Source organism: Equus asinus, chromosome 25 (genome assembly GCF_041296235.1).
Source record: "Equus asinus isolate D_3611 breed Donkey chromosome 25, EquAss-T2T_v2, whole genome shotgun sequence".
In the NCBI taxonomy this organism is placed as follows: domain Eukaryota; kingdom Metazoa; phylum Chordata; class Mammalia; order Perissodactyla; family Equidae; genus Equus; species Equus asinus.
Genome location: NC_091814.1, coordinates 40277981 through 40291812, shown reverse-complemented (window position 1 = coordinate 40291812; position 13832 = coordinate 40277981). Strand labels below are relative to the sequence as shown.

Here is a 13832-nt window from a genome sequence, read left to right as displayed (position 1 = left end):
GGCCTCCTTAGAGAAAGGGACGATGTAGGATACACCGCAATCTGCGGTTTTGGGACGTCACCCATTTCACCTAGTACAGTGGACATGAGTGACACTCATGGTTGGTCTCAACAAATATTTTCTGATGGGCCCACGGAGAATGGCACGGGAAATATGCTCTAAGATGTAAAAGGAATGGGAACTCTGGATCCTCTTTCTTATTCAACAGAACATTTACTGAGCATGGACTGTGGGCTAGAGACTGTACTGGTTGTTAGGGACACAGAGTGATGCCTATCCTTCAGAGGGACACCGACCAGTTAACAAGCGACAAAATGAGTCACTAGCCCAGGTGGTCAGGAAGTTACCGGGACCCAGGAGAGGAGCCCTTGGTCCTGCCTGGTGATGGTGAGGGAAAGAATGAGGTGTGGGCAGAGTGGGCCGGCTGGGGTAGGGTTGCTGTATCTCAGAGAGAGGTTGAGCCCAGGCTGGAGAGCAAAGAGGACCCGGTTGTGACTCTCAGACTGGTCTGTTTTCCTTGATGTCTTTTAGACCAGAGCTGATCAGGGCTGCTGACTTCTCTCTGAGTTCGTGCACTTGAGACTGGGCCTCCCGGGTTGAGGACGGGGCAGGCTGCTAGCTACCTCTGTGAATTCTGTCCTAGACCACCCCGGAAGAGAAGGAGGGCTCTGGCGCATTCCTCCAGCAGGATCCCCGGGCCGCAGCCTCTGCACCACACCCTTAGCCCGGGCCAGGTGTGCGCCCTTCTTGCGGCGAGGGGGGAGCCCGGCGGCTGGGGTGAGCGCTTTTACAGCTCGATGTGTGCTGTGTGTGTTTGTCTGCCTCCCGAGGGCTGGGTCCTCCTTATTCACAGGTGAGTCACACCCTGAAACACAGGCTCTCTTCCTGTCAGGACTGAGTCAGGTAGAAGAGTCGATAAAACCACCTGATCAAGGAAAAGGAAGGCACAGCGGAGCGCAGAGTGAGAACTCCCAGCGGCGAGGCGCCGGGCAGCGACCCCTGCAGCGGCGGACCGCGCGCCGGCCCGGCCATGCCTGCGCTCTGGCTGAGCTGCTACCTCTGCTTCTCGCTCCTCCTGCCCGCAGCCCGGGCCACCTCCGGGAGGGAAGGTGAGTCGGCTTCCAGGAGGAAAAGTCGCAGCCCTGGGCTGTGAACTGGCCTTTCTCTGCAGACCATGATGGCTGAGTGCACCTCGGAGGATTCCCACTGTGTCGAGAACCTCTTTGGAGCTCTCTCTTCCTCCCCTATCTGGGGCTTCTCCAGAGATGGGTTTTAGATAAGGCTAATATTATATAAAGCTGTCTGATTTAAAAATGTGAGGCCAATAGGTGTGCTAAACTAGGGTTTGCCTTACTTTTAAAATGTTTCTTCTTGATTGCTTTTTTGGATCAAGGAGCCCCTGTTTGATCAGTAATATCAGCCATATTTTGGTATATAAATTCTTTTCCCATTCTGTATTTTTACTGATATGAGTTAGGTAGGAATGTTTTCTATGGCTGTGAACACCACAAAGATTGAAAAGGAACCTCTTTAATAATCCTTCTGGAATTCCCCTTCCATCTTTGGGATGGAAAATGAGCCTTAACAATGCTTTGCTTTTGCATAACGTTACTTTCTATGGTATTTTCACGTAATGTTCATTCAGCAGACATTTATTGGGTACCTGTGTCACAGGTCATTTGTTCTTATCTAGAGCACCCAGTGGCTGTCATATCATGAGAAGTTCAGCTCACGTAAACAAGACTTTATGAGAACCTAGCAACTGTTTACTGTACATTTGTGTCACTTAGTTTTACCAATGATATTTACTTGTATAATTACCCTGGAGTTTCATGTTTATATCGCTTCCTGCACCTGATGACATTTCAGTGATCATTTCAGTAGGTCCAAGAGCCATTTTCACACATGTGCATGCATGATTTTGAGACAACATTCACGTGCACATGGAATTATCTTAGACATTCCATTTATTACCATGCAGTCTGGGTGATGCTGGCCTGAATTGTATTTGAATGACATGAATATTTTAGCATGTCTTGAATGCATTGATACAGTCCTTTTTTTCCCCTAAAATAGTCTTGGAATTAACTTCCAACCCATCATCCTTGACTACCATGTAAAAACCATTTGTGAAAATGATCATGTAGGTCAGGTTTCCTTAGATAAATAGGATAAAGGAGCTTTAACCTAGTGAGAAACATCATAAAAGTAAGGGTAGTTTCCGAATATTAGAATTCAAGAGGATGCTCACAGATCAACTACTAGAACCCCTTGGCTTACACAGTGAAAAAATGGAAATGGATTTGTACAAAGCCACACAAGCAGCTGTTGGCAGAGACACATCTGGCATTTGATCCAGGGGTGCTTAGGCTGGAGCTTTTGGGACCACATTATAAAAATAATAAGGGAACAAGATACATGTGTTTTATATAATGGATAATTATTGAGGCAATTTTCCCCTTAGCTGTAGTTGAGTATTTGTGTGTGTGTTAGCATTAGATAACAGAAATAAATATGTAGGATGTTATCAATTACTTAACGAAATCAGACTCAAGAGGACAAAGCATAGACTCTCAGTTCTCAAGGATGGACAAGCTGTGAGCATTCTGTCTAGACCATTTAGTCAGAAGCAGTGTTTGGACTCATTTCCAGACTTTCTCCTTCCTTGGAGACAGGCCACTTAACATATTAGGCTCCCTTCTCAAAGGGTGCATTTTGGGGTTCAGTGAGAGTGTGAAAAGCTTGGTGTTAGAGGTGAACACATATGCTTTTCCAGTCATGGAATGTTGGAATGTAGTGGAAGTTGGACTGAAAGTACGGTACTTGCCACCTCCCAAAGTGACCCCCATATGTGTGTCCCATGCGCTGCACCTATGGGAGCCTAAAGCAAGGATGTTGCTTCCTGGTTGTTTCCTCGCAGGTGGAATAATGTGCTAGATGTAATCAGCGAGAATTTCAGGGTTAGTCTCAGTTAAAGCACAGCTCGACCTGGCTTCAAATTTTGGCTCATTCACTTACTATTTCCTTCTGAGTAACCTTTCAGGCTCCTTAGCTGCTTGGAGTGTGCTTCTTCACCTGTTAAACAGAAGCAACAGTACTGTGCAACCTTGTAGAGTTGTTGAAAGGATTAGAGATTATGGTAAAGTGCCTTAAAATGCCTGGAACCACATTTCTTTAAAAAGTCTGAAGCCAACGGTACAGGTATAGTGAACTTGGATGCCCAGAGATCAGTAAGGAAGATAAAGACTCCCCTTCAGAAACTTACAGTTGATGTGAGAGAATATGGCACATAGCTCGATATCTGGATCATAGTTCACATGGAGAGGTCTGACTGCAGAAGGCATGAGAAAGGGATAGGAATGAGACTAGAAATATAGCCAAGAATCTGGTTGTGAAGACCCTTACATGCCAGGCTGTCCAGTTGGGTTGGTGTCCTGTAGGCAAAGAAGGGTTGCAGATGGTTTATAAGCAGGAGTGGGTGTGGTCAGATTCACGTTTTAGAAGGGCCACTCACTTAAGGGCTTAGAGGGTGGAGTTGAGCTATAAGAAGCAAATAAAGGGCCATGGTAGTAGTCCAAATGAGAGATGATGAAGGCTTTCATCATGGTGGGGGAAATAGCAAAGAGGAAACAGATTATAGAGACTTTTAGAAGGTAAAATTGAAAGAATTTGGTGATCCAATGAGTGTGTGTGTTATGGATACATCTAAGGGAAAATTGTGAGAAATAAGGAAGAGTCCAAGATGGGTCCAAGGCCTCAGGTTTGGGTGATTGGTTAGACAGTGCGCTGTTAAAGGAAATGAGGACTATGAAAGAAGGATCAGATTTGGAAGCAAAATTGGGCAATGGATAAAGAGGAGGGAGTGAGTTCCTGTGGGGACCTGTTGAATTTGAGATGCAAGTGGAGATGTCCAACAGTCCCTGGGAAGAGCTGGAACTATGATTTTGAAGTTTAGAAGAAAAGTTTGAAATATAAAATTGGGAGCCCAAAAGTGGAAATCAAAGCCTTGAAAATAGATGACACTATCTGGGATATGGAAGTAAAAGAAACCTCAACACTTGGCAAGGAGACAGAAGAACACTGAAGGAGAATAGGAGGAATGAGCATTGAGGATGGAAGAGAATCAAGAAAGAGGAGTGTTTTGTTAGCCAAAGGACGAGTTTCAACAGGGTAGGAGTAATAAATGGTATTCAGATATCAAAATACGAATATACAAAGAACGAGGACTGAGATCACACTGTCGGATTCAGCCACCAGTTATGTTTTGAAGCAACTGTTCTTCTAGAATAGTGAGCTCAGAATCCAAGATTATTATAGACCACAAATCTTGTTTCTCTCATGCCTGATACTGGAAAAGTGGTGCTGTGGATAGTGGAAGGGACCCCTGGAAAGACTTATACTCTATCGTAGATTCCGTTATTTAAATTGGTGAAGTGGTACAGCATCATGCATCAGAGGGCAGGCTCTGGAATAAATGGTCTGGTTCAAATCTCGGCTCTGTCATTTAGCAGTTGTGGCATTTGGGCAGGTTACTTCACCTGTGACTCAGTTTCCTCATCTCTAAGATGAGGATAATAAATTGTTGTGCTCATTGCGTGTAAAGCACTTTGCACAGGGCCTGGTAAGCACTCACTATGTGTTCAGTATTATTGGGATATAACTAAATGCCCCGCCAATACTGAATGTCAGTATGTTGCCTTCTGAGTTTTAAGTGGGGACGATTTTGAAGTGACTCCTCTTTACTCTCCTTTCATCAGCCCAAGAGAGATGATGAGGGACCCTTCTGCTCAGGCTGAAAGGAACCGCCAAGTTTTACCCCATGGGAAACAAATGGAATACCTGGCAAGGAACCCAAAGTAGATTGGAATGCACATCCTTTCTTCTCCTTGCCTTTTGTCAAGCACCAGAACTCATCACAAGCAGATTCAGCAAATCGTAGACAGTGATCCCAGATAAGATGGTCTCTTACTGCTCAGTGGGAAAATCTCCCCGCCACCGCCAAAAACTGCGTTTGGCGAACTTGATTTATGAAAATATGTAACAATATAGATGCAGTGGTCACATGTCTCTTTATATTTAATTTAGTAAACTAGCTAAACAAACATATTTCAAGTCACACAATTTATAAAATAATAACTTAGAAATATTGATTTCTTCATTCACATTTCATGAAGTTATATATTTTTTCCATTCATCTTTAGCATTCCTAAAGCCACTTTAATGCAGTTTCTTCTTCACTTCCGAGTGGGTGGCTTGAGATACAGATGTGTTTGAATCTGTTTTGATGCTGTAACTGGACAGTACGCCATTTTCAAAACATTTAAACATTATCCTGAAGTGCACATTGTGATCTTCACAGCGTAAGCATCTTGAAAGTCTTATTTGTGACAACTTTCAGCACTCACAATTATGAGGATTGTGTTCAATGTCTTGGCCTCTTTCTCTAAGTATCCAAAACATTGACTGAGCTCATTTCAAATTAACATGTCTTCCCCAAACAATACTTTATTTTAAAAATAAGGTAATTGAGAAAGTGCATTATAAAATGAGAGATTTTTAAAAGACTTAAATGTGACCTTTTTTTCCTCTAAGGGAAAAAAATTGAGAAAATAAAAACCCTCACCTTATATTCAAGTATGTACAATAAACAGGAATATAGAATCGGGTTAAAATGTAAGTTGGAAATTCCTATGTAGGCTTAAATTTTGGATGTCTTGAGCTTGGGGCAGCCGTTGGTTTAGCTCCACTGGTCCAAGAAGCTGAGGAAGAATGTGGATTTGTGATCACGGTGTCTGGGAAAGTCAGGTGCATGCAATTTAGGTGTTGCGGCAATCCTGGGAATATTTTTCCCTTTTTAGTTCTTAGTGGTTCAACGGTATTGACTTTTCTTTTTTCCTAGAGAAATTTGCAAGGACAAGGCTTGAATCATCCATTACAGACCAGTGTAGAAATAGGAGCTCCATGGATTCTGGAATACTCTAATTTAGTCACAATTAGACCTAGTAGATTTCTGCACCATGACTGGGCTGTGTTCTAATATTACCCCCAGGTGCATGATGTAATATTTGAATCATATCCAAAGCCAAAAGCTAAGTCTTCCCTGTGTCTGTGGGTGACTGTATGTCTTATATGTGTCTCCCCAGCAAACACGTGCTTCCTTATGTCACAATTATGAAACGAAAAGAATGGCTCTTCCTCCTACACTGATCTCCGTAAGGGCTTGAATCTTTCCCTCCTTCTCCATCATAGGACGGTGGCGATCAATGGGGCAAAGGTAGCTGTATCCGGGACTTCTTCAAGCTTGTTATTAACCATTTACAGAATTCCAACTGTTTCTTTTCTAGATTTTATTTTATTCATTGTATGAATATGAATCTTCACATTCTCAAAAAACAAAATTAAATTGCAGCCAAATCATTCCCCACACTAACTTAAACATTGGAAAAATTATCCAAATCTTCAGCTCCACTTACGTGTGGCATTTCTTACAAAAAGCTTTGCATGTTTCACCATTTTGTTCTCTTATTACAGCATCATGGAACTAAATGAGAATGAACCTTAGGGGTTTTCTCTATGAGAACTTCTCATTTTATAGATGAAGAAAAGGACACCCAGGGAGGTAAAGTAACTGTCCAGATTCTCACAGTTGGTTATAGCAGAGCTGGGCTCCAACCTGTGTAATCCTCATTTATAGATGGGAAACTGAGGCACAGAAAAGTGATTACCTTGACCAGAGCCATGCATTTGGTAACAGAACCACATTTCAGTTGCTCATTTAATGTTCTTTACAAGGTACCTCCTTGGCTTATTTCTAATTCTTATTAAGAATTTTATTTAAATTAATTTTCAGAGGATGGAATCTTGATCTATTATAAGAACATAACTTATGTCTCTAAATGGGACACCTGTGTCCTGTCTATTCAGAAGTCTCTATTTGTCTATGTGAGTCAACATACTGGCCTTTCCCTTACACATGTCGGAGAACAACGGGTTAAAACCAAGCACAAGGGGCTGGCCCCGTGGCTGAGTGGTTAAGTTCGCGCACTCCGCTGCAGATGGCCCAGTGTTTCGTTGGTTCGAATCCTGGGTGCGGATATGGCACTGCTCATCAAACCACACGCTGAGGCAGCATCCCACATGCCACAACTAGAAGGACCCACAACGAAGAATATACAACTATGTACCGGGGGGCTTTGGGGAGAAAAAGGAAAAAAATAAAATCTTTAAAAAAAAACCAAACAAGCATAAACTCTAGTTTCTGGGGCATTGACAAGAGAACAGATTCCAAGTTACCATGTTTCCTCTTCTCTTTGTTCAACTCTGCTGTCAGATTATCACACAGCTTGGAATTGACCAAGGCGCTCAGGTTAAAAAAAAACAAAACAGGACAGTTGAGGGACAGCAATAAACCTTTCTGTTTTACCAGTCATTGTTCTTCAAGGGCTGTTGACGTTTTGAATCTACATCTGCAGAGTTGTGTCCAGAGGTTATTTTCCTCTCCCTGCTGGAGACTGTTGGTATAAGTTTTGGAGTCTTCCAGGATCAGGTTAGTTTCACGGGCAGAACATTGACCATGTAAGCTTTACATAGATTTACTGCGATTTCAAATCACTACCCATTTTGCTCTTAGTAAAAGAAAGTTCCTAATGTTTAAAGATAATTTCCGAGCTCAAGCAGACTGGTCTACTTTGCGATAGCAGTGGGTCCAACAGTAACGTGAAGTTGCTGCTCCTGCCTTATCCGGGGGGTTGTACGTGATAGGAGGGGATCTTCACATGCTGAGAAGTTCGAGGACAGAGGCGAGGCCACATGGACCTGGCGTGGGAAGTGGCAGTGGAGTAGTAACACATTTGTCCAATTAAGAGGCAGGACACACATTGTTCCCACTCCCTGGTGGAGGTGTCATGGTCCAATCTCTTCTTGGAATATTTGTTACTTCTCTTATAGATGTATAAAAATGGTTGGTCTCTTAAAAGGCCATTTAATTCATTCTTCTGACTTCAAGTAATACGGTTTTAATTTATCCTTTACAAATGGATTTTTTTTCAGAAAGGAATCTTGAAGGAAGATGCTATAAATGCACTCCATACGTACTTTTCCCACATTGTAAATGTGCACTAATTACCATTGTTCTTTTGTCAAAACTGAGAACTCCAATGGTGCATTGTAAGCACGCACACACCTAAATGCTTCTATTTTTGTGAAGGGGCGTAGTGATAGCAAAACCTCTACGGCTAATCTCCTTACACAAAAATATATTGTTCCGAAAAGCAATAAAAGGTTTAAAGAGGGAGAATTATTTATTAGGTAACTTTTTTTTTAAGGAGCCAACAAAACATAAATTTAAATGATTGAAAAACCACATTTAATGTGTACTCCCAAAAGCATTTCAGTACAAATCAGAATTTCCTTTTTATCTTTCTTTATTCAGATTCTTTATACAGGATTTTTTCCCTTTGGGTCCTCATTGCTTCAGATGTCACCTCTAGCTGTCCTGGACTCCCTAATGTCCTTTACTTCAATTGCTTCTTAAAGAGGCATATGACACCTTTTGCTGAGCCATGTAGGAAGTGCTCAAAGAACACTATGCTCTTTGAATAACAGTTAAATGTGCCTTCTATATTGGAATGCTTTTCTTTATGGATGATCTCATAGAAATGTAGAAGTTGCAATTGCTGTCGTCAGAAGGGTGTGGGGTTACCTGAGGGCGATGAATACTTTCATATAGAATCCTTGCCACGATCACTCACTGAGTCTCCACCCTGTAGCTGACACCAACTGTCTTGGAGCAGAAACCTGAAAGGTGCCTTGTGTCCGAGAAGAACGCTCTTATAGCTCTTGTGTCCTAACCTTCTCTTCCCTTTCATCTTTGAACTCAGACTGAGCCCTCAGCTTCCTCATTTATCCTCAACCCCTTTGCTAGTGAGACAGAAATTGGCGTCCCCAACCTCCCTGTCCACTGGGACTTTCTTTCCCTCTCCCCACAGTCTGCCTGGGTCCTGGGGGGCTGTTAGGGGAAGACATCTCCAGGTGTGGTCTCCTGGCGTAGTCCTCACCAGGCTGAGTAACCCACAGTCCACCTGTGCCGTTTCCAAGTCTAGGTTGTAATATAATGTGCTGTGAACTCTTAGGGAAAATAGATGACTCCTGTAGACCATAATTATTCAAAGGAAAAATGTAGAGACTTGAGTTTCATTGACACTTGTTGACTTTAGACCATTTAAAGTTGAAAAGATTTGTCCATATTTTATCATCCAAAATTGCCCGTGTGATTAGAACACTGCCTCTGTTGCTCCTCCCCTCGGAGCATGTCACACTCCAGCCTTCTTTACGCTGCTTGGGCGTTTACACGTCCTGGTAGACAAACGGATCGGCAGGATACGGCACCAGGGGTTCTGGTGCGTTGGTTTAAAATGTGGTTGTGAAAAGTATGAGAGAAAACTGAATTCAGTTAAGACTCTTGGCGAGAGAAGTGCCATTTCAGTTTTCTTATTCTAATTAGAAAACATACTGTGACATACCTTAAAAGGATAAAACTGGAAGCACACACTCACACATTAAACCATGAAATTCAAGTCCGTTTAAATGATGAAATGTTTAGATTTTGTTTTAAAATATTCATCCAAGCTGAGAAACATATTAAACCCTGGAAAGAAAAAATCTCATGTAGGAGGTTTTAAAACTCGAAAGTATTTATGAGCATTTTCGTCATGACATGTAAGTATAATATTATAAAAATATTCATCTTGTCGTCTTGAGTATCTCAGATTTGGTGACTTTGATTTTTGCAAATAGGATGATAGCTTCCAATGCCTTTGATACCAAACTGATAGATGACAGTTGTATCTTGCTTTAGATTTCATAAGTAATGCACAATTTGAATATTTGTAAAAATAATTTAAAAAATACATTAGAATAGGTTGCTATTTAAAGGACACTTTCAATAATTGCTTTGGTTCTGAAAATAAGAATTTGCCAGGTTTTTAAAAAGTGAATGTACTATTTTCAACTTTAATTTTATTCGCCATCTTTAGTCCAGCTATTCACATTTGGACTTCCTGTTTAAGGGCCTCATCACAACTGACTTCATGAAGGTGATGGTTGCTTCTTTGAGCACAAAAGTGTTGTCAGTTTACATGAGACCAATTCTTTGACTCAGAGGAAGGGAATGGTATCCAGTAAGATAAATTAAGATTTAATTTTTAGTGTAACTTCTTTGAACAAACAGAAGGGAGGAGTGTGGTTGGGATCGTTAGTCTCAGCACACCTCTCCCCACCATGATGCTTTTCCTTTACAAAGCAAGAATGTTTAGAAGCAGAGGAAGTAAAGACCTAAAATGAAGTATAAGTGAAATGAATGGGAGAGAGATGAAGATGTCCCAGCGGGGAGTGTCACGTGAAATTAGGCTGGAAAAGTAGATACTATGGAAGTCTTTGTGGGAGATGGGGAAGGAATTCTGGTCTTTATCCTAAAAGGAAAGGAAAGGGATCAGAGAGTTTTAAGCAGAGAGGTGTTGGTAAAATTTGTTTTTTATAGAGGTTTTCTGACTGCTGAGTGGAGGGAGGCAAGAGGAGTTGCAGGGAATTCAGTTAGGAAGCCATTGCAAGCAAGAGGTGATTGGGGTGTGGTCTAGAGTGGCCGTAGTGGAGAGAGACTTGCATAGACTTGAGCTATTTAGTGGGCTCTATCAATAAAATTTGGTGTTGAATAGAAGATGGGCAGGTGAGAAAGATGGAGAACCTAAAAGGATAGCTTCCAGCTTTCTGACTTGAAGGGATGGCAATCACGAGTTTGGTTTTAAACGTGTTTTATGTAAAGAGCTGTTGAGGCAACCAGTTGGAGATGTGAAGTAGACCGCTGGGCATGAGGGTCTAAAGTTGAGAATGAAATCGGGGCCAGGGAAGTATCCCTGTTGGGATGTCAACACCTATGATGGTTTTTGAAACCCCTGGCCTGGATGAGAGAGTTCTAGAGTGAGGAGTCAAGGAGGTTCAGGACCGAGCTTGAGGAACGCCAGCATTTAGAGTTGGGGTAAGGAGAGGGGCCAGCAAAGACTTGAGTGGGGCGGTGCGAAAGGTCAGAAGCCAAGGTGGAGCCTGACAGTATGGCAGCATGGTATCCAAGGGAAGAGAGTTTCAAAAAGGAAGGAGACAAAAAGATTCGTTTTCTCGGAAAGGGAGTGAGGGGCACAGAATGCTGGAAAGGAAACACAGGGTACACTCCTTTCCTCTAAATCGGGAAGAGAATGGAGTGCCATCTCGAATGGTCTAAATGTGGCCTCATCCCCAGGAGATTACAGGTAACTTTATCAACTTGCTGTTGTTTAACTCAATCACTATGAGTACACTGAGCAGCTGAAACAGCAGCAAGAGCAGCAGAGCTCTACATAATAGCAGCCAGCACCCACAGTCAGGTTCAAACATGACGCTCAGATTCCCAGCTCCTGAGATAGTCCCACACACCAGCCAAGTGCATGACCTGTCGAGGCTGCCTGATCCCTGCAAACTGATCTCATGGTCTCGAGCCGGCCTCTTCCCTTTGCCCCTCCTCCCACGCAGCCCTACACTTGCTCCCCTTCTAGATGGCAGGCAGAATGTCACTGCAGCTCCAGGCTCACAGACCACAGATGGGCAGGAGGTCTTGGCGCAGAAATAGGTCATCTCGTGTGAGCAGCAACCTGAAAGAAAGTTCCAGACACTCCTACTAACTGAAAGTGTCATGTTCCTCTCACAGGTCTTTCTGTTCTCATCTCACCCTGCAATTTTTAGGTTGAAACATTTTAGGTAGAATACCATATATGTAGACACTGCAAACTTTGTGTGTTGTATTGAGAAAATTTCATATTGGGTCTCTGGACTCCTGGGAGATTTCTGTATGTTCAGGTTCTTGGTTGGCTTTTCTGAAGGTCAGACTGCCTGTCTCCCTCCCTCCCTCACCCCTTTCCTTCCTTCCTCTTCTGTCCATCTATCCTTCCATCCATTCATCCATCCATCCAACAACCACAGTCCCAAGTCCTATATCAGGTCCTGAGGGGATACCACGTGAGATGCTATAGAGGAGGTAAGATGTGCACACAGGTAGTGATCATTCAGGATAGAACGTGAAAATGCCAGGAGAGAGGTGAGGATGAAGTCTCGTGGGCAGAGGAAGGAGACGCTTTGAAGGAACCAGCAGGAACCAGATACGATCTGATTTATGCTCCTTAAGGAGATTACTCTGGCTGCTCTGTGGGGTTAGGGAGAGTGGGAGCAGGTAGTGCCCCAAGCAAAGGAAATAGGCAGCCTAAAGGCCTGAGGAGGGAAAGAGCTTGGCACCTCCTAGGATTCCTGCAAGGGTCTGTGTCCTGGAGCCCAGTGAACAAGAGAGAGAAAGAGGAATGAGGTAAAGTTGGAGAGGCCAGCAGGGCTGACCGCAGGGCCTTGAAAGGAGTTTGGAATTGTAATTTTGCTGTTACTGTTAAAGCACTAAGGAACACGATGATTCCATCCTCCAAGGATGGAAATCAGATCACCTTGGTGGAAAGCTGAGCATGTTTTTAAGTTTATAACAATAGAAAGAGGATCTGCTTATACACAAACGACCATATTAATGCCAAGTTGTTAAAATTTCTGGTAATTGCCTGCACCGTTTCCTATGGGAAATTTAAAATGAGGTCTCCATGAACTGCAGCCACTGATGCTGATTGTTCCAAGGCCTTGCCCCGAGTGCAACCCTAGGAAATATTTTCGGTTTCCTTTCATTCTCCTAAGGATCGAGCTTGGAAGCAGCCTCTGCCGTGTGCTTCCTGTCCTGACCTGTTGGCGCTGTGTGTTCGAGTGAGGGTGGGCGTGTTTGAAGCGAGCCCGAGGGTTGCGCACACCTTGCTCCATTGTTTGCAGAGGTTTGCAGTTCCTTGGAGCTGCGGCTCAGGGCGCGTGGGTGGTGGTGGGCGGATCAGCCCGCGTCTGGCTGCCGGGCTGGCTTTTCTAAGAAGCACCTTAAGGGTCATCGACTGTCTGCTATTATAGTTATTATAATAATAAATACTTAAGTGCTAAAGAAGCGCATGCTGCGTCGTCAAACACAGTTACCACCCACGCTTTACTAGACTGAAAGAAATATGTGAAAATCTGAGGGAAAGGACTCCGTTTCAGATGTGTTTACTCAGGGCTTGAGGTTGACTTGATGAATCTCATTCCTTTAGCTCTGGAGAGAAGCCTGGCTGACAGAGACTAGGATTTCGGGGGTTGGAGTGAGGGGACAGAGAGAGGAGGAGGAAACTTTGAAGAGATGCCCCTGGTTTGGAAAGATGCACATACAGTACAAATGAATAATCAAGTAAGAGTAGTGGATGGGACCTGGCACCTAGGATACAGAGGTCAGTGAAAGAGGGAGGAGGAACCTGCCTGTCTTGATTCCTAGATCCTATAAGGGCTTCAGGTGTGTTGAGGGTCCCAGTCTGATTTGTTTCTGTATTTTTCTGGTGCAATGATATCTTAATGCCAGGCCCCAGACTCATGCCAGTCCATGGTGAAATGAGGAAAACATGGACAATGTGATGAATATCTGACGAAGCCCAGTCTATATCAAATAAATATATATATTTGCTGTCTTAGTTGACAAAATGAAACATTGGCAACCCCCTGTTTTGAAATCTTGCTGGCTTGTAAAGTTCCAGGGCAGCCTCCCTGTCAGATGTGAAGTGATATTTATTACATGAATGAAATAAATGTGGTACATCCCATTGACTGAGGACAGAGGGAGGACAGGGGAAAGGAGTAAGAATCCAGTAAAACAAAATCTGGCAGTGAGGTACCTGGAGAGAATGGGGATTTATCAGGAGGAGTAAAAG

General features: G+C 43.2%; 1 protein-coding gene across 2 annotated transcripts in view; it reads left to right on the top strand.

The window, feature by feature from the left end:
* Positions 1 to 638: 638 nt before the first annotated feature.
* LAMC2 (laminin subunit gamma 2) overlaps positions 639 to 13832 on the top strand; it is a 53083-nt gene continuing 39889 nt past the window's right edge. The window contains exons 1-2 of one of the 2 annotated variants that reach the window (XM_014850287.3): positions 639 to 777; positions 893 to 1109. In XM_014850287.3, coding sequence (XP_014705773.1) covers positions 1031 to 1109 — 79 coding nt within the window. In that variant the 5' untranslated portion in view covers positions 639 to 777; positions 893 to 1030. Of the gene's footprint in view, positions 1110 to 13832 lie in introns of both variants that reach the window. The other variant, XM_070497713.1, reaches the window with a different exon arrangement.